This window comes from Balaenoptera ricei, chromosome 13 (genome assembly GCF_028023285.1).
Source record: "Balaenoptera ricei isolate mBalRic1 chromosome 13, mBalRic1.hap2, whole genome shotgun sequence".
Classification (NCBI taxonomy): domain Eukaryota; kingdom Metazoa; phylum Chordata; class Mammalia; order Artiodactyla; family Balaenopteridae; genus Balaenoptera; species Balaenoptera ricei.
In genome coordinates, this window is record NC_082651.1 from 95,471,282 (window position 1) to 95,489,381 (window position 18,100).

The 18,100-nt window shown below is 45.4% G+C and overlaps 1 protein-coding gene across 2 annotated transcripts in view; it reads right to left on the minus strand.

Annotated features, from left to right (window-relative positions):
* The window catches only part of ATP6V1C2 (ATPase H+ transporting V1 subunit C2), a 51,985-nt gene extending 34,580 nt beyond the window's left edge, over positions 1 to 17,405 (minus strand). For both annotated transcript variants that reach the window (XM_059942212.1, XM_059942211.1), the window contains exons 1-3: positions 17,318 to 17,405; positions 15,990 to 16,144; positions 13,593 to 13,660 (exon numbers count right to left, since the gene is read on the minus strand). In XM_059942212.1, coding sequence (XP_059798195.1) covers positions 13,593 to 13,660; positions 15,990 to 16,118 — 197 coding nt within the window. In that variant the 5' untranslated portion in view covers positions 16,119 to 16,144; positions 17,318 to 17,405. The remainder of the gene's footprint in view (positions 1 to 13,592; positions 13,661 to 15,989; positions 16,145 to 17,317) is intronic.
* Positions 17,406 to 18,100: the final 695 nt, after the last annotated feature.

An 18,100-nucleotide genomic window follows, 5' to 3' on the forward strand; every position in this document is an offset into this window, starting at 1 on the left:
CACAGCATAGAAATTCTTGGTCCTCTCCAAAAAGCCAACCTGCCAGGACTTCCCTGGCGGTCCAGTGGTTAGGACTCTGTGCTTCCACTGCAGGGGGCACGGGTTCGATCCCTGGTTGGAGAACTAAGAACCCACGTGCCGCTGCCAAAATTAAAAAAAAAAAAAGTCAACCTACCCTCAGAGAAAATTTGCCCCCTAGTGGAACGTGGAGGAGAGGAAGGCTACTTGCTCGGAAGTGGTACCGAAATGCTCCGGGGTCTTTTAGGAATAACCGGGCAGTTAGCTCCCTAAGCATCAGCACACATTTGTCTACGTTCTGGAGAGTTTGCCAAAAGTCAACCCACCAAGCAGCCCGGTCACCACGCCCATCGGCAGGGGCCCCAGGGCTCACAGGTGAAGGGTGCCACCAGAGTGGTACCACCCGCAGCCTTCCCAGGGGATGGAGGGGTCAAGGCCAGAAATGGCAGATCACAAAATGGGATGACAGGTGACTCAGGAACACCCGAAAGTGTGCTTGCTCGTGCTGGTGATCCAAGAAATCCGCATTCACACAATCATACATCATTTTCATTTGGCCAGGGACACGGACAAGGTTTTTCAAAGGCACTGAATCGATGGGGGTCTGATAAAACAGCACGTTCTTGCGACCTCGTTGGAAAACAATTTACCAATGTGTACAAGCAACTTTAAATATTTCTATATCCTTTGAACCTGTAATTTCACTTTCGGAAGTGCAACTTTAGGAGGTAACCAAAAATGAAGACAAAGATTTACACTAAGATGCTAATTAGGGTGTTAATTATAGTAGAATCATCTGTGTTTTATTGCCATAAAAAATAAAATGAAACAAGCCCAGCCCCGCCATTAAAAAATCTTTAACATTACTTTAGAGCCATGGAAGTATGACCATAACATAATTTGCCCACCCAGAATCATCACATGGGGTCACAGCTGGAAGGGCCTTCAGGGACCAAGGCAAGGTGGGGACTTGCCTGAGGTCACACAGCTCCTTGGGAGCTGACGAGGACAAAAACAAGGCCTCTAGGACAGCTTGACACTCCTTGGTAGGGGACGGCCATGGGTACAAATCATCCTTTGGGGATGATGGCGACATTCTGGAATTAGGCAGTGGCAATGGCTGGGCTACTTTGTAAATATACTAGAGACAAATGAATTTTATTCATTAAGGGGATGAATACTGCAGTGTTGAATTATATCTCAATTTTATAAAAAAATGTCTCAGCCTTTTTCTTGGCTTCGAGGGTGGAGACCCAGCGTGGACAATGTCAAGGTCTGGTGTGGTCATTTATGCTGGATGTCGCCACCTCCCCCAAAGTTCCTTGTCTCTACCCCCTTTTTTCCCATAACCACTATATTTTACAGTTACCAGAAATCTGTCCAAGCCCTGCCCTGGGTCGCTGTCCCAGGCAGGTCATGCCATCTTTGTCCAGGTTTCCTTCAACAGCCTCCTGTGTGCTTTCCTTGCCTCTCCCAATCTGGCCTCCTCCTGCCCCTCCCTCCCATGGCAGCCAGAGGGATCTCTAAAAATACACATTTTAGCATGCCATCGTATTGCTTCAACTCTAGCACTGGTTTCCCAAGAAGTTCAAATATTGATGTTCCAGCTCCTTAGCAGAGTTTACAAGGAACACCCCTCCCTCCGGCCTCCTCTTTCTCCACCCTCTTCCCCTCCCTTGCCCTTCCCAGGCCAGCCTTCTGAAGCTACCTGGACGCTACTCACCCTTTATAACAGCCCAAGTGCCCCCTCCTCAAGGCAAGTCAACCCTAACAAATGTTGTACAACTGAGAGTCGGAGAACATCTCCACCCACAACACGTTGCTTTCTCTGCTGCACACCTGAAACTAACACAGCATTGTAAATCAACTGTACCCCAATTAAAAAAACAAAAAACAAAAAACAACTACCATTAAAAAAAAAAATTGTTGCCTCCCGCACTCAGCAAAAACATACTGTATCCGTTATGCGCCAGGCGATGTTATGGGAAACAGCAGTGAACAAACAGACCACAGTTGTTGCCTCCAGGGGGCTTACACCAGGACCCTCCCTCCATCACATAAATTATCACTCTGCTAAAGTGCTGGTTTCCTCATCTGGTCACCACTAAACAAACAGATCTCTGAAAACTCATTAATTGAACTATCATCAGCTCAAGCAAAAATATAGTGGCTCCTAGAAAACACACAGACGCCCAGCAAATCCTGGCTGGCTAGCTGGATAAGTGCCTTAGGATGTGAAGCAAGAAATCAGTCCAATGCTCCTCAGAGCCACCATGGTCCCCAGTCTCTCCTGCTTCACTCACGTGCCACCGATAGGATCCAGACGTTTGCTTTACTCTGCTGCCTCATCTCCCAGAATGTGAACTTTTCAAAGAATGGGCATTTCTTTAAAAAAAAAAAAAAATCAGTATTCCTGGGAATCCCTGGTGGTCCAGTGACTAGGACTCCGCGCTTCCACTGCAGGGGGACAGGGTTCAATCCCTGGTCAGGGAACTAAGATCCCGCAGGCCACAGCACAGCCAAAAAAAAAAAAAAAAAAAATCAGTATCCCTTATGTCTACAAAATAGTAGTACTCAATGCAGCTGTAATATCAAGCTTAGTCCACGGCAAGGGGGCCATGCCCTGGAACCCCATGCTTTAGAGGGTCCTAATCTGGCCTTCATCTAAGCCACTACCATCCCACAGGGTCAGGAAGCAATGCAAAGGTTTGAGGGTCAAAGGGGAGGTATGCAATCACACTCTGGGTACCAGGAGCCTAGCTCACTCAAGGAATAGGTATTTACCCAAGAGAAATGAAAACTATGTCAATACAAAAAGCGGTACATGGATATTCATAACAACTTAAATAGTCCAAAACTGGAAACCATCTAAATGTCCTCCAATGGGTGAATAAATTGTGGCTTACCCATAAAATGGAATATTACTCGGCAGTAAAAAAAAAAAAAAAAGACTATTAATATACACACCACAACATCAATAAATCTCAAATAATGATACAGGATGGAAAAACCAAACCAAAAAAATAGAGTACATGCTATATCATTCCATTTATATAAAAGTACTAGGACTTCCCTGGTGGCGCAGTGGTTGAGAATCTGCCTGCCAATGCAGGGGACACGGGTTTGAGCCCTGGTCTGGGAAGATCACACATGCCGCGGAGCAACTAAGCCCGTGCACCACAACTACTGGGCCAACGCTCTAGAGCCTGCAAGCCACAACTACTGAACCCGCGAGCCACGACTACTGAAGCCCACACGCCTAGAGCCTGTGCTCCACAACAAGAGAAGCCACCGCAATGAGAAGCCTGCGCACTGCAATGAAGAGAAGCCCCCCACTCCACACAACTTAGAGAAAGACCGCACACAGCCACGAAGACCCAACGCAGCCATAAATAAATAAATAAATAAATTTATATTAAAAAAAAGAGTTCTTAAAACACATGCAGACTCTTATAGTGACAGAAAGCAGATTAGTGTTGAATAAGTGGCACAAGGAACTTTTGGGGGTAACAGATGTGTTCTATCTTGACTGTGGTGATGGTTTCACTGATGTATATATGTCAAAACTCATCATTCGAAATGTACACTTTAAAAATTTGCCATTTGTTGTATGTCATTTACGTCTAAATAAAGCCGTTTAAAAAAAAAAAAAGCCTACACTACACTGAGGTACCATTTCTTACCTATCAGGTTCATAAAAACCCCCAAATTTGACAGCGTACTTGATTAGAAAGATTGTAGGAAAATGGGGACTCCTTAATTTCATTGCTAGTGGAAATGTAAAATGGTCAGAGAAATCTGACAACATCCATTAAAACTACAAAGGCATATGACCCCGGGATCCAGCAATTTGCTTCTGAGAATTCATCCTGCAGATACACCTGCACAATTATATGTGCAAAGGAATGATGTTGGAGCAAGATTACACCCTGCAGCACTGTTGGTAACGGCCTCCTTCCCCATAAAAGTAAACAAGCCAAGTGTCCACCTCTAGAGCTGGTTAATAAACTACGATACCTCCCCCATGTGGAATGCAAGGTAGCTTAAAACCGAGAAGGCTCTATGTACTGACAAGAAAAATCTCCCAGGATATATTGTTAAGTGAAAAAGAAGCAAGATGCTAAACACGTGGATTACTACTTTGTATTTGAAAAGGGGAGAAATAAAAATCTATGCTGGAATTTGCCTGTATTTGCATAAAGAAGGACCAGAAATGTATCCAAGTGATTCATACAAGCAGCTTCCTAAGTGGGGGCTGAGGAGGGAGTTGGATGGGGAGAGCATAAGGGAAACTTCTCATGTGGAGCCTTTTATATTGGTTTTATCTTTGATGCATGTGAATGTATTACCTGTTCACAAACAAACAAACAAAAAACCACACACACACACACACAAAAAAAACAAATAAAAAAACTTTGTTATAAGCTTTTAAGTATAAATTTAGAATCCCTGGCCTTAAGACATACTTCCTAGAAGTACGTTAGGATCCAACGGGCTAATAGCTGTGTAAGTGCTATTACTAACACCTGTCCTCAAAGTCGGAAGCCCACCTGCCTCAGGATCACCCAGAGGTCCCATTTAAAATGCAGATTCCTAGGCCCTACCCCGACCGGACCCCATCAGCATCCCTGGAGGTGGTGCCCCAGGACCTGTAAATTTTTTAAGCTCCCCAGGAGATGGTACAGGTGCTAGAAGAGGAGACCCACTACTGTGAGATGGACGTGTACCAGAAAATATTCAGTAATTCAGCACACACTCTGAGCCAGGCGCTGCTCTAGGAGCTGCGCCCAGAAATACCGTCCCTGCTTCTACAAGACGCACACAAAGACAAACAAGGAGAGTGTTAAACAGGGGAGTGTGGAAGGCAGAGAACTAAAATAGGGTGCCCTAGAGGGGCTCGGCTGGCTGCGAGCCCCCAGAAGGCCTCTGGAGGGGGTGACATTCCAACTGAGATGCGATGACGACAGGGAACCCACCCTTCAAAGGGGAAGTGGCAGGCGGGGGGCCTGGGTCAGGAGTTTGGTGCAAACGTACAGAACGAGAAGAAGGTGGTTTGGATGAAGGCAGAGGAGTGGATGGAAACGGGACAGGTTTGGGAGGCGGAGGCCACGGGGCTCGGTCCTCACTGGGGTCTCAAGTGGAGGGTCAGGAAGGAGGGGCCCAGACTGTTTGCTCGGTGCCTGGGCCCCGGGAGCCTTTGACTGAGGTGGGAAAGACCACGTAAGAGGAGAAAAGAAACATATAAGCTGTCCGTTGAGCATGTTATTAACTTTGGACATAAAGCCAATGCCAAAAAAGAACCATTTAAAGCTGCCCCTTAAGCCTCTGAAAATAAGTCTAAGTGGCTGCCATCTACGTAAGGCGTGAAGAGTGCTGTGTGGACAGGACCGGGCTGAGGTCTGGAGAACAGTGGAGCCGTGGCTCCCAGGAGCTGATCCAGGTCTAAAATGGAAGGGGGGACTTCCCTGGTGGTCCAGTGGTAAAGAATCCGTCTTCCAATTCAGGGGACGCGGGTTTGATCCCTGGTCGGGGAGATAAGATCCCACACACCGCAGGGCAACTAAGCCTGCGCACCACAACTACTGAGCTCGTACGTCTCAACTAGAGAAGAGAAAACCCGCACACCACAGCTAGAGAGAAGCCCGCAGGGCGCAACAAAGACCTGAGGCAGCCAAAAAAAATAAAGAAAATAAATAAATAAAAAGGAAGGGCCTGATACTAAATTTAACCTCCAAAGAATCACTCTGTGAGTTTCACAATGTTGCCTGAGGCTGGCGCTGGCCGGTTGCCTCCCACAGAAATCAACACCCCCTCCTTCCCTGCAGGTGGGACTTCTGCCCTGGTGAAAACTGCTGGCAGCTGGTTGGGGGCTGTCAAAGCAGAGACTAGCCCAGTAGGGCTTGAAGGAGGGGATGAAGGCAGGGCGGGCGGAAAAGAAGTTAACCGCCACCTGCCAGGAAGGGAGAGAAGCAGGGGGACCAGTGAAGGCCTGACACACATCAGCTATGACCCTGCACAGTGAGTGACTTAACTCTGAGAACATCAATGTTCTCATCTAGAACGTGGGGATGTTCACCCAGCTCCTGGCACTGTGGTGAAGATCGCATGAGGAAATAGAGAAATGGAAGGCGCCTTAATACAGTGCCTAGCATACAACGGGCAATCAAAGAATGGCCCCTAGCAAAACAGGACCGTGACAACCAGCACGTGGTGTGGACTCAAGACAGGGAACAATATAACAGAGACTCTAGAGACCATCAAGGGGCAACCCTCAGTGGAGTCATAACTGTCACAGACCTTTATGATCCAGCAGTAAGAGCAGCAAAGTGCATCAAGATTAGAAACATGGACCCAGCAGATATGAAAATCATTGATGCTGTGGGTCCAACAGACAATATATCAACTCTATACAATGAAAACAAGAGACCACACCCATCTCAGGCACCCATGTAACACTTAGAAAAAGCAGCAAAGAAAACTTCAAATTCCCAAAGGTAGAAATAGCACTTATTTTATTCTCTTAACAACAAAGCAATAAAATTAGAAGTGAAAAACGAAACAACAAAAAATCTCAACAGTCCAGAAATTTTAAAAAGCATTTAAAAACTTGCAGAACATCTAGAAAAAAATGATAATGAAAATTCCAAAAGCTACATAATATGCCGAGAAAAATCCATTACCTTCAACATTACAGAATGAAACAAATGAACGCAGCATGTAACACAGTTATGTTTCACAGAAAAGAGCAGGAAAATGAACCCAAGCAAAGCAAGAGGAAGGAAACTAAGATAAATGTAGAAATGTGAAAATTAGAAATCAGAAAAGTGTAAAATTGATTTTAAAAAATTGAGAAAAAAAGCTGCTTCTCTTAAAATAGGTGAAACTGCTGGGTAGCCTAATCAAAGAAAACACACACACACAATGAGAAATTAGAAGAGACAATTATAAAACTCACAACAATATCGAACTCAATGCGAATAACTTGGAAAAGTTGATGGTAATAAATTATTTTCTAGGAAAATGAAATTTACCAAAATCCATACACCTCTTCTCCCAAAGAGAAAACCAAGAGAATACTGGAAAGTTTTGTGAATAGAACTACTCCTAAAAATGCAGCAAGCCCCAATACGTCACAGTGACATATTTTAAACTGTCCAGAAACGGATCAACCCAGTACCATTTAAAGCAGCTGTTCTCAGCTCGTCGCTTTGTGACCACCTAGAGGGGTGGGATAGGGAGGGTGGGAGGGAGACGCAAGAGGGAGGGGATATGGGGATATATGTATACGTAGAGCTGATTCACTTTGTTATACAGCAGAAACTAACACACCATTGTAAAGCAGTTATACTGCAATTAAGATGTTAAAAAGAAAAAACTAAACTAAAATAAAGCAGCTGTTCTCAATCACGGTGCCAGGACAAACAGCAGCATTAGCATCACCTGAGAACTTGCAGAAATGCAGATTCTCAGGCCCCACGTCAGACCTACTGCATCAGAAATTCTGGAGGGGGCCCAGAAACCTGTTTTACCAAATCTTCCAGATGACGTGACTCACACACTTTGAGAGCCCCTGTTTGACCGTGCCATGCCAAGGGTGGCCTGCCGCAGCCCCGGTATCACTGGGAGCCTGGGAAAATGCAGAATCCCAGGCTCAGCCCAGACACACTGAGTTAGACTCTGCATTTTGTCAAGACCCCCAGGGGACTCATGTGTGTGTTTGAGAAGCGCTGTCTAGAGCTCTAGCCCAGTGCTGTGCAATGGAAATAGAATTGAACCACACATACAAAAATTTCTAGTAGCCACATTTTAAAAAGTAAAACAACTAAATTAATTTTAATAACATATTTTACGTAAGTAACCCAATATCCCAAATATTATTATTTTAACAGGTAACCAACATAAAAATATATTAATGAGATATTTTACATCCTTTTTTTTTTTGTACGTACAAGTTCTTCAAAATCTGATGGGTATTTTAAACTTCACACATCTCGATTCAAACTAGCCACATCTCAAGTGCTTAGAAGTCCCATGTGGTCAGCTGATGTCATTTTGAACAGTGTAGAGAGAATGGAGAAAAAAGGAAAGCTTCCGAATTCTTCTTACAAAGCCACCACTTTTCTTACGCTAACATGGCTTTTTAATTGTGTGCTGTCACACAATAGACCAATTTTAATACTGTGGTTAAAGAATGAGGACTCTGGCAGAAACTAACACACCATTGTAAAGCAATTATACCCAATAAAGATGTTAAAAAAAAAAATCAAAGGGTTACATTTCAGGAGACAAAGCTTGAGCTAGAATAAAGGAATGAGATTCAAAAAGAAAAAAAAAAAAAAGGAATGAGGACTCTGCAGCCAGACTCCCTGGCCTCTAACTTTAGCTTCATCAGTTATTGAAATCTCTGGGCTGTCACAGAGTAGGCATTCAATAAATGTTAACTATCATTATGTTATGATAACATTATGATGTTAGTATTATTGTTATTCATGATTACTGATGCAAAATCTTACAACATTAGCAAACAGAGTTCAACATCCCACGTAGGGTTTCTCCTTGGAATGCAAGGATGATTCAATAATTATGGTATCTATTAATAAATATACCATATTAAGGTCAAGGAAAAAAAAAGGAACAACATAGGACCAATTCATTATATGCCACAAAAGGAATTTGAAAAAAATTACACTTATTCCAGATAAACTCTTAGTAAAACAGAAACAGATACTTTCTTAGCATGATAATAGTATATTTAAAAACAAGAGCTCAATGATATTTAATGGTGAGCTACTAAAATTATCCAAATTAAAGGCAGGAACAAGAATACGATGTCCACTACCATCACTGACAAATTAAACATTTTTCTGGGCTACTACCCTCTGCAATTAAGCAAGAAAACAAAATGAGAGAAAAGCAGGAAAAACTGTCATTTACAGACAATATGATCACATGCCTAAAAACCTTAGAAAATAAGCTGAAAAATCATTAGAAACAAGGAAATTCCGTAAGTTGTCACATCATTAAGTTAATGTGAAAAATCCCTATTTACAAACAATAAGCATTTAAAGAAAAGATCTCATGTACAATAGCAACAAAATAAAAACTGTAACACTTGGGAAAAAATAAGATACTTTGCAGAACTTTCTGAATAGACCATTAAAGCTTTACCAGAGGAACAAAGAAAAAGAACTAAGTCAACTGAAAGATGAACTGTGCTCATGGAAGCACTCAAAGTTTTAAGAATGTTAATCTCCGCTAATTTCAGTGCAATCCGAAATGAATCATGAATAGGATCTTTGCAAATCTGTTTGTGCTAAGTAGATAACTCAAAATAAAATTTGTAAATATTGGGTTGGATCATGAATGTGCATGCGTGTGTGTGTGTGTGTGTGTGTATGTGTGTGTGTGTTTCATTTTGTCTTTTTTCACCAGGGAAGGAACCACACAAAACCCTAATAATGGCTACCTATGGGGAGAGCGACTGGGGTGAAAGTGGAACTTTCAATTTTCTTTTTGTACCTTTTTATACCATTTGATTTTTTTTAATGTGTAAATATATTATTTTTAAAGTGTCAACAATAATTATCTGAGCAATGAATAAAACACAAGTAAGACACTTTTCAAGGTCTGTATTAAAAAATACTATTAAGCGTCCTGTTGGTGCTGGTGGGAGCCACTGAGAGGAAGGGTAGGCACAGATGGACACTGGGTGAATTAGTGAATCTGGTTAAAGGGTCTATTCCCCCTCCACTGCCCCAGCCCACCCAGCTCTTTCTAGGAACTTCTCTCTGGGCATGTTTCCTCATCTGGAACATGAAGGAGTTCGATTAGATAGATCTCTAAGGACCCGTTCAGCTCTAATATTCCAGGATTCTTTCTTCCGTTCATTCATTCAGCTGGTCTTCTGGAGCTTACAGTCTAGCTGGGAAGACAGACAGTCATCAAATGATCCCACAAGAAAATGCACAAGGCCACCATGGAGGGTGTTATGAAGAAGGGGGTGCCCTCAGTTGTCCTAGGAGAGGGTCAATCAGCAAGTCTGAAGGCAGGGGGTGTGGGTGAGAGGAGAGTCTGGGGGAGCTGAACAGGATTAGCAGGCGATAACAGGGGCGAGTGGGATATAGGGAAAGTCAGTCATTCCAGAGCACAGGAGGTCAGCACACACACAGCGGGACTACCAAGCAGCCCTGAGGACTCAGCACACAGCATAAACAGGCGTTCGACTGATACTTCTCCAGTGAATCTAAACTGCGTCAATGCAGGTAATCTCATCCTGATACTCTTGCAGTGACAGAGAAGGGAAGCTTGGGTAATTTTTTTTTAATTATATTTTTGCTTCTCTTTAGAATGCCCTTAGAAGAACCGACTTCCTAAGACTTGCATCACTAAGCAGACAGCCACACTGGCATATGGAATCTTTGATCAGCCAACCCTCAGTCAACTTCACGGAGCCATGTGGATAAAGAAAAGCCACCAGCTATTCCGCAAGCCAGGTAATGCACTCAGGGGCAGCTGACAGTCACCAAAGTACCAGAGAAACTCATGAGGTGCCTCTGACAGCCCAAGCGCCAGTGAAATGTAATATTTTAACCAGCACTGCAAAACAGGCTAAGATACTGGGAAGGACTCAAACGTAGAAGGGAAAAAAAAAAAGGGAGGGAGGGCTCTTCTAAAGGTAAAATCATTTGGTTTCTCAAAAGTTCGTTAATTACAGTGCAAATACAGAGTAAATTACCAAAGACAGCATGGGGGAATAAATCAAAAACAAAAGGAAGGCTCCAGTAAGCAAAAGCTGCCTTCCAGCTACGTGGAAAAACACTCTAGTGCACCGAGTAAATAAATAATAAAAGGATGTGGAAACAATACACCTTGAAAACTCCTGATCCTTCTCTGTTCTCCTGGCCAGTAGCAGTGCTGACAAGTTTACGCTGCCCGGGTTACATACCCAGCTAGCATTTATTTATCCAATAACACCTGCGTACTTTTAACTGAAGCTGATCTCTGTATTTTATTAGTGTATCCCATTATTTTACCCCAAGCTCCAGCATGAACCCCCAAACAAAAGTTATCTGACCCCTAGACTAGATAAATGCTAGAAATAAGAATTTCAGGGTGTTCAGACCACACCGCTTTTCTTCTCCCCCTGAGAGGAAGGCTCTTGGGAATATACACCCACAAGGAAAAAATAAAACAATGCACAGTGATTTTCATTCTTCCATACCGCACCCTGTTTAAAAAAAAACAAAAAGCCTTTAATTCATTCAGGTGTTATCTGTTTCACAATTACAGCCTTAATTTGGCTTACTCACGCATTTTCTTAAACACAAGTAACTTGTGCAACCTATAGGTACCGGACAAAACACAAACGCTTACTGAAAAAAACAAAGAAACAAACAAAAAAGCAAAGTGGAAGTGATAATAATCCAAGATCACAGAATTTTATTAGAGGTAGAGGGGGCTTTGGTGAATAAGAAAGAGGTTAAGGACTTGCACCAGGGAAGAAAACTGGTAGCAAAGAAAGGTATAGAAAAATGAAAATGCTGGCTAGCTGTCATTTCTGCAGCAGGCCTGAGAACAAGTCACACTTTTTTTTTTTTTTTTAACAATTCACTCCCCTGAAGCCAGCACTGCTGCACCTCACTGCATAGCCCCGTCCTGTGGTTTGTCAGGGCTGCCGAGGAAAGGCATCTCCAGCCCAGGACAGTGGGCTGGCCTCCATGGTATCTGTTAGACCCACCTCCCCATGGGGCGGAGCAGCCTAAGAAAGGAGCTGATATTTAGGGATCAAGCCACTTTTTCTTGGATGTTAGTTTCTCATAGAACACTTCCTGGGATTTGCTCATTCTTGATTCAACATGATTTCACTCCCCTTCATTCTTCCCTGAAAGCACAGAGATGATCGCTACTGTCCCATTTCACAGATGAGAAAGGTGAAGGTTAGTTTTCTTTCTCGAGGACTGTGAGCTGCAAACCGCTTGGTGATTAGGATTGCCTCTATGTGGTTAGTCCAACATCCCACATAGAGCAAAATGTTACTAACAAAGGATTCTTTTTATTCTTAGGCGATGGGTGGCTGAACAGCAACTGGAACACAGAAAACTTAATTTCTAGCCCATGGCACCAAGCTGCAGATTAGGAACCTCGAAGTATGATCACTAGAACCTCCTAATTACACAATTTCCACAAAACTGCATCAGAAAAGGCAGCAGCTTGCACATCACCATTCCACTGAGAAGGTAAAAAGCACATGCCCACAGGCCCTGAAAATAGGAAACCCTCTACAGAGGCTCAGGCAGTCAAACCCTGGTCTCCCCTGGTCATGCAGATTGGTAGGTATATGCCTTGGCCCCTGAAGACTCTTTCCTCACCTATCTCACCTGTACTTTTCTTAAAACCAAGTGAAAACACTTGTTAAACAAGTTTCATTTTCACCAAGACAAGGAAGTATTATTATTTAAAATCTACCTAAAAGGTAAATTATGGCAAATCCATATGGTATAACATTACAGTGGACTAGTTAACGGTTAGATGCAAAGAACAAGATATGAAGGGAAAAGCAAGTTACAAAACATGTGTAATATGGGGACTTCCCTGGTGGCACAGTGTTTGAGAATCCGCCTGCCAATGCAGGGGACGTGGGTTCTAGCCCTGGTCCGGGAAGATCCCACATGCCGCAGAGCAACTAAGCCCGTGAGCCACAACTGCCGAGCCTGAGCTCTAGAGCCCGCAAGCCACAACTACTGAAGCCCGCGTGCCTAGAGCCCGTGCTCCAAAACAAGAGAAGTCACTGCAATGAGAAGCCCGCGCACCGCAAGGAAGAGTAGCCCCCGCTCGTCGCAACTGGAGAAGCCTGCACGCAGCAACAAAGATCCAACACAGCCAAATAAATAAATTAATTAAATTTAAAAAAAAAGATTAAAAAAATTTTTTTAAATGTTTAAAATGCAATTACGGACTGACATGAAACTATCTCTAAGAAATGTGATTAAGGGGAAAAAGCAAGGTGCAGAATATATGCTATCATTTGTATAAAATTATTTTTAAGAATATGTTCATATTTATTTGTACATGTACAGGCTATCTCTGGAAGGCTCTCCTAAAAATTATAATAACATTGCCTTAAAAGAGGGAAAATGAGGGGACAGGAAACTGAAAAATAGGTGGGAAGAAAAACAATTTTCACTGGATAGCTTTCCTTTGTACTCTGAATTTTTTACTACGTGCATATGTTCCTACAAAAACAAAACCAAACAAAAAACTTAAAAAGCCTTGGGGGGAAAACTGCACCAACTGTTTTTCTAAGTGTTTCAGTACCTCATGCCATCTTATGCCGTAGCCCTCTTCATTTTGAAGGCAGCCCCCTAAGAAAAACTCTGCCTCAGCAAACAAAACTACGCAAGGGACCCCATGTGCAGCTATGGACCTGGCACCCTCATGGAGACCTGCCCTGGCTCTTCCTGTGACTTCCAGGACCGGGTTTAGGCAAGTATGGCCTCAGCCAAAGCAAGAGCACTGTGTCCTCTGACAACAATGTCAAATTCTCACTTGTATGTAGTAAATAAAAAATATTTTACCTTTCAGCAAAGATATCGAGTTTCCCCAACTCATCAGAGAGGCCAACAAGGGAATCCAAGGTCCCCACCTAGAAAGATCGGAGAGAAGTTAGATGCTCAGGCTTTGTAGCTGGCGGGGGTGGGGGGGGGCACGGAGTTTCAACTATAGTGCAGGGAATTCTTCTATCTTGACTCAGTTGTCCTTGGTCAATGGTGAAACTGGAAACTGAGAAGAGTTCTCAAGGGAAATCGGTGGATTTTGGATGATGATTATTATTACTATTATTATTTTTTTGGCCAACAGGATAAACTGTCATTTCTGCCGTAGAAAGGAGTGACTATGTGTCGTGGTCTACCCTCAGCTTATTTTTGTCTAAGCATGGCAGTCCGCTCTACAGGGGATTAATCCCCACAGCCAAGGAAGCAATGAAACAGAAAGCAAGTCAAGGAAGTCATCATTTCTGAAAGCCTTTCTTCTCCAAGGTAGTCCAGACAATCCCTATCTCTGGTCCTCTCTGCTGTTATTAACAATGATCTTACTGGGGCAAGGGCAGCTTTTCCTCCTGCTCCCATTCATTCATGAAAGTCCTTTTCTTTACACATTACTTATGACGAGCTGTTTCTTGTGGAAATTATTACTGTGTCCAAAATTGTATTTAAAGGTCTACTCACAGAATCAGAAGGAAGAAGTTTGTTATCACATTATCAACCATCCATCAGATGTTGAAAAGTAATCAGGGAACTATGAAGTCTGGATATTCCTAGTAAGTGTTGTTTCTTTTCAGACAACTTAATTTTAAGCAACATTTGGCAGAAGTCATGTCTTTTTTTAATCTTTGTACCCTCGGGTCTGGCACAGCGCTTCACACGTAGTAAGCAGTGAGTGGATGCTTAATTTACTAACCTTCACAGTATCTGACCCTGGACAAACAATGGCAGGTTTGAAAAATCAGCAAGATGTGGGTTCAGAACCCAGTGTTGCCACTTACCAGCTCCACAACCCCAGTCTCCTTTCTCAGCCCATCCTGATCTATAAAGTGGGAGTTGTGAGGATTCAGGAAGATGCGCTAAAAGAGCCTGGCCCCCAGCATACCGCTCCATAAACAGTAGCAAATGTAGTAGCATCATTAACGACTATGCAAAAAAGCCAGAGGGGCGAACTGAGGTTTGAAAGAGGATTACACCTCAGTTTACTAGAAGAGCCACCTCTGGGCGTTTAGCACCATCCCTCCAGAATCCATGACATATTTGTAGGGCAGAGAGACTGCCTTAGCCTTCTTCCCCTTGGAGGAAGCATGGCAAAAAGTCCACTCTTTCTGAAGTAAGAAGATTGCACATATCTTGCTCCTCTTCCATGTTTGTTTCATTTTAAAATCTCTTTCTGGGACTTCCCTGGTGCTCCAGTGGCTAAGACTCCACGTTCCCAATGCAGTGGGCCTGGGTTCGATCCCTGGTCAGGGAACTAGATCCCACATGCCACAGCTAGGATTTTGCATGCCACAGCTATGAGTTCGCATGCTGCAACTAAAGATCCCGCGTGCTGCAACTAAGATCCGGCGCAGCCACATAAATATTTTAAAAATAAATAAATAAAATAAAATCTCTTTCTGCCATCTGCCCAGTTGTCACTAAATCTCCTTCCTTCTCTCTCCACCAGAACCAGAGGGATGCTGGATTGCCTGCCCTGCTCCCAGTTCAAGAACACAATCAAGGATGAACCTCTTGGACTTTCCTGGTGTCGCAGCGGTTAAGAATCTACCTGCCAATGCAGGGGACACGGGTTTGAGCCCTGGTCCGGGAAGATCCCACATGCCACGGAGCAACTAAGCCCATGTACCACAACTGCTGAGCCTGCGCTTTAGAGCCCGAGAGCCACAACTACTGAGCCTGCGTGCCACAACTACTGAAGCCCGTGCGCCTAGAGCCTGTGCTCCACAACAAGAGAAGCCACTGCAATGAGAAGCCCGAGCACTGCAATGAAGAGTAGCCCCCGCTCGCTGCAACTAGAGAAAGCCCACGAGCAGCCAAAAATTTTTTAAAAAAAGGATGAACCTCTCCAAGCCTGCACATTTAAAGTATATTGTTGGTCTTCTTAGATGTTGAAGATAAAACCGGAAGAATCTGAGAACTCAGTGAGGACCCAAGTGTGTTTAAGACACTCTTTCCACTTTTTGAAGACACTGCTAGCCGCACCCTTGTCTCCCTCTCATTCTGTCCTGTGGCTCTAAGTCCACAAGCATCACAGTTAATTTGGGGCTATTCATGAAGTCCCATCGAGACCAGTCCCCCCGTCCAGCTTCACAGCCAGGCTGATCCTCAGCACTGGTGCCGTTGCCCTGTTGTTTTCTCCTTGGCTTTCCAGAAGACACCCACCCCACCCCAGCCCATCACCTCCTTCCTCCTCCTGGGGTATTTTACCTTGAAATCAGGAATCGTGAATTTGGTGTTATAAGACAGGTTTGACTTGGAGGTTACTGTATTCATCCTCTCCAGCGCCTGTAAATTTTCCTTATCTCCAGGGGCAGAAATTAACCAAAACTCGGACATGTTTCCAGTCTTCTTTTATCCAGTTACTGACCAGAACCACAGCAACATACACAGACAGAAACAGGAGAGAAGTGTCAAATATCTCTACCTGTTCACCACTCCCTTCCCTCAGAATTAATCCTCTCCACTCTTCCCATTTCCCATTCCTTCCCCCTTTGACCTTCCAGTTCAGATTCTACAGTTCCAAGGACAGCCATCTGCCCAAAGCTTATCTCCACTTGGAAAGCCCTCAGGTCTTCGTAAAGACTCCCAAGGACCCTCCTTCCCAGGGTGGTTCTGACTGGTTTTGAGGAGAGAAGGAGGAGGGGAGTGTGATTGCTGTCCCTCCTACTTCAGCGAAAAACCCATTCCTGGCATCATAAAATGGGGGCCAGTAAGCTGGACTTGGGCACCTTCTGGACTGTTTCTCTCCCTTCCAGGCTGCACCTCCAGGGATGTAGGATTGGGGGGTTAGAGGGGTGGTGAGGCAGGAACCAGACAAGGAGGCAGTTCCACAATGGGCAGGCTGGGCAAACCCAGATATTAACTGACCAACCTTGAGACTGGAGCTAGCTTTACAACGACTTCAGAAGAACCCCTTTCTTTATAAAATAAGGAGGGAAGAGGGAAGGTAAGGGGGCTATTACAGTCGTTTTTCCACAAGACTAGGTGTCTATTCTGCAGAGGTGGGTAACGCGCTGGGTCCGGCTGGGAGTTTCCGTCCAGCGTCTAAAGTCGATTAGCTCTGCTTATTCAAACGTGTACACACCCACACCTCTCTCCCCTCGGCCTGTTTCTCCCTTCCATCGCCTCCCAAAACGTCTCCGGGTGGCTACGAAAAAACCAGGATAATAGCCAGAGACCCATCGTGCAAGCTCTCCTTGTTGACCCCCGTCTCACGCCACTCCAAGACAATCTTAGTCCCTCCTAACCCTGCGCACGCCGAACGCAGTTCCTTTCGCACTCGACCGCTGATGGCCTGGGGACAAACTGGCCCTGCGCAGAACCTGGGGAGATGCCACCTGCCCGGCCCCTGGGAGGGCGCAGCAGAGACGCCGGTTCCCCGGTTCCCACGGAGAAGGCTCGGCCCTGGACGGCGCCCCTGGGCCGAGGCGAAGCGGGGACCAAAGCGACGCGGGCGGCTCGAGCTGGGCCCCCGGTTGCGACGCGCGACCTCTCCCCACGCCGCCTCGGGCCCCCGACCCGCCGCGCGTCCTTACCGGGAGCCCGCGGGCCTCGCGGGCAGGGGGCGGGCTGGCGCGGGCCCGGAGCGCACGGCCGGCTCCCGGGAGGCAGCGGCTTCTGCGCGACGCCCCGCCCCGAGCTTTTATCCGAGCCGGAGGCGGCCGCCCCGCTGGACATTTGCATACCGGGCCGCCCGCCTCCAGCCGCCGCCGGGCAGGGGGCGCCCGCCGGGCCCCTGCGGCCGCTGTGCCACGCGAGAGGCAGGCGGATCCAGCCCTTCGCGACTTGGCCAAGATCCCCGAGCCCCGACCGGCTGGGCTGGGTCCCGGCGGGATTCTGGGGAGCATCGGACGGGGCCCCCAACCCCACGACGGAGCAGAGCGGACGACCGAGAGAAGCGGGGGAGGCGAAGCACTCGGCACCCGGACACCGCCGCCTCGAGTCTCTCCACCTCCACCCCATCCCCAGCCAGTGACAGGGAACAGGGTCTCAAGGGGAATCACCGAGAGACAGAACTGACCTGTGGAAAGTGACGCAACAGGTTCACATATGTTTTGGAACACACACCTGGGCAGAGGAATTATCTTCCTGTTGACGTGGGCGTGAGCTTGCCCTTGGTTGCCAAGGAAACTCTCCACTGCAGGATACGCCCACCTCACCTTACCCCCTTCCTAATCGTCTTGACTTACTATCTGGCACCACGGTGTGAGTTTATGATCGGTGCTGTTTGGAAGAGAGGGAAACCCCAGAAATTAACATGTGAGTGTTAAAAAAAAAAAGATACCTCTAAGAATTCATTTTCTCTGGAGTCAAGGAGG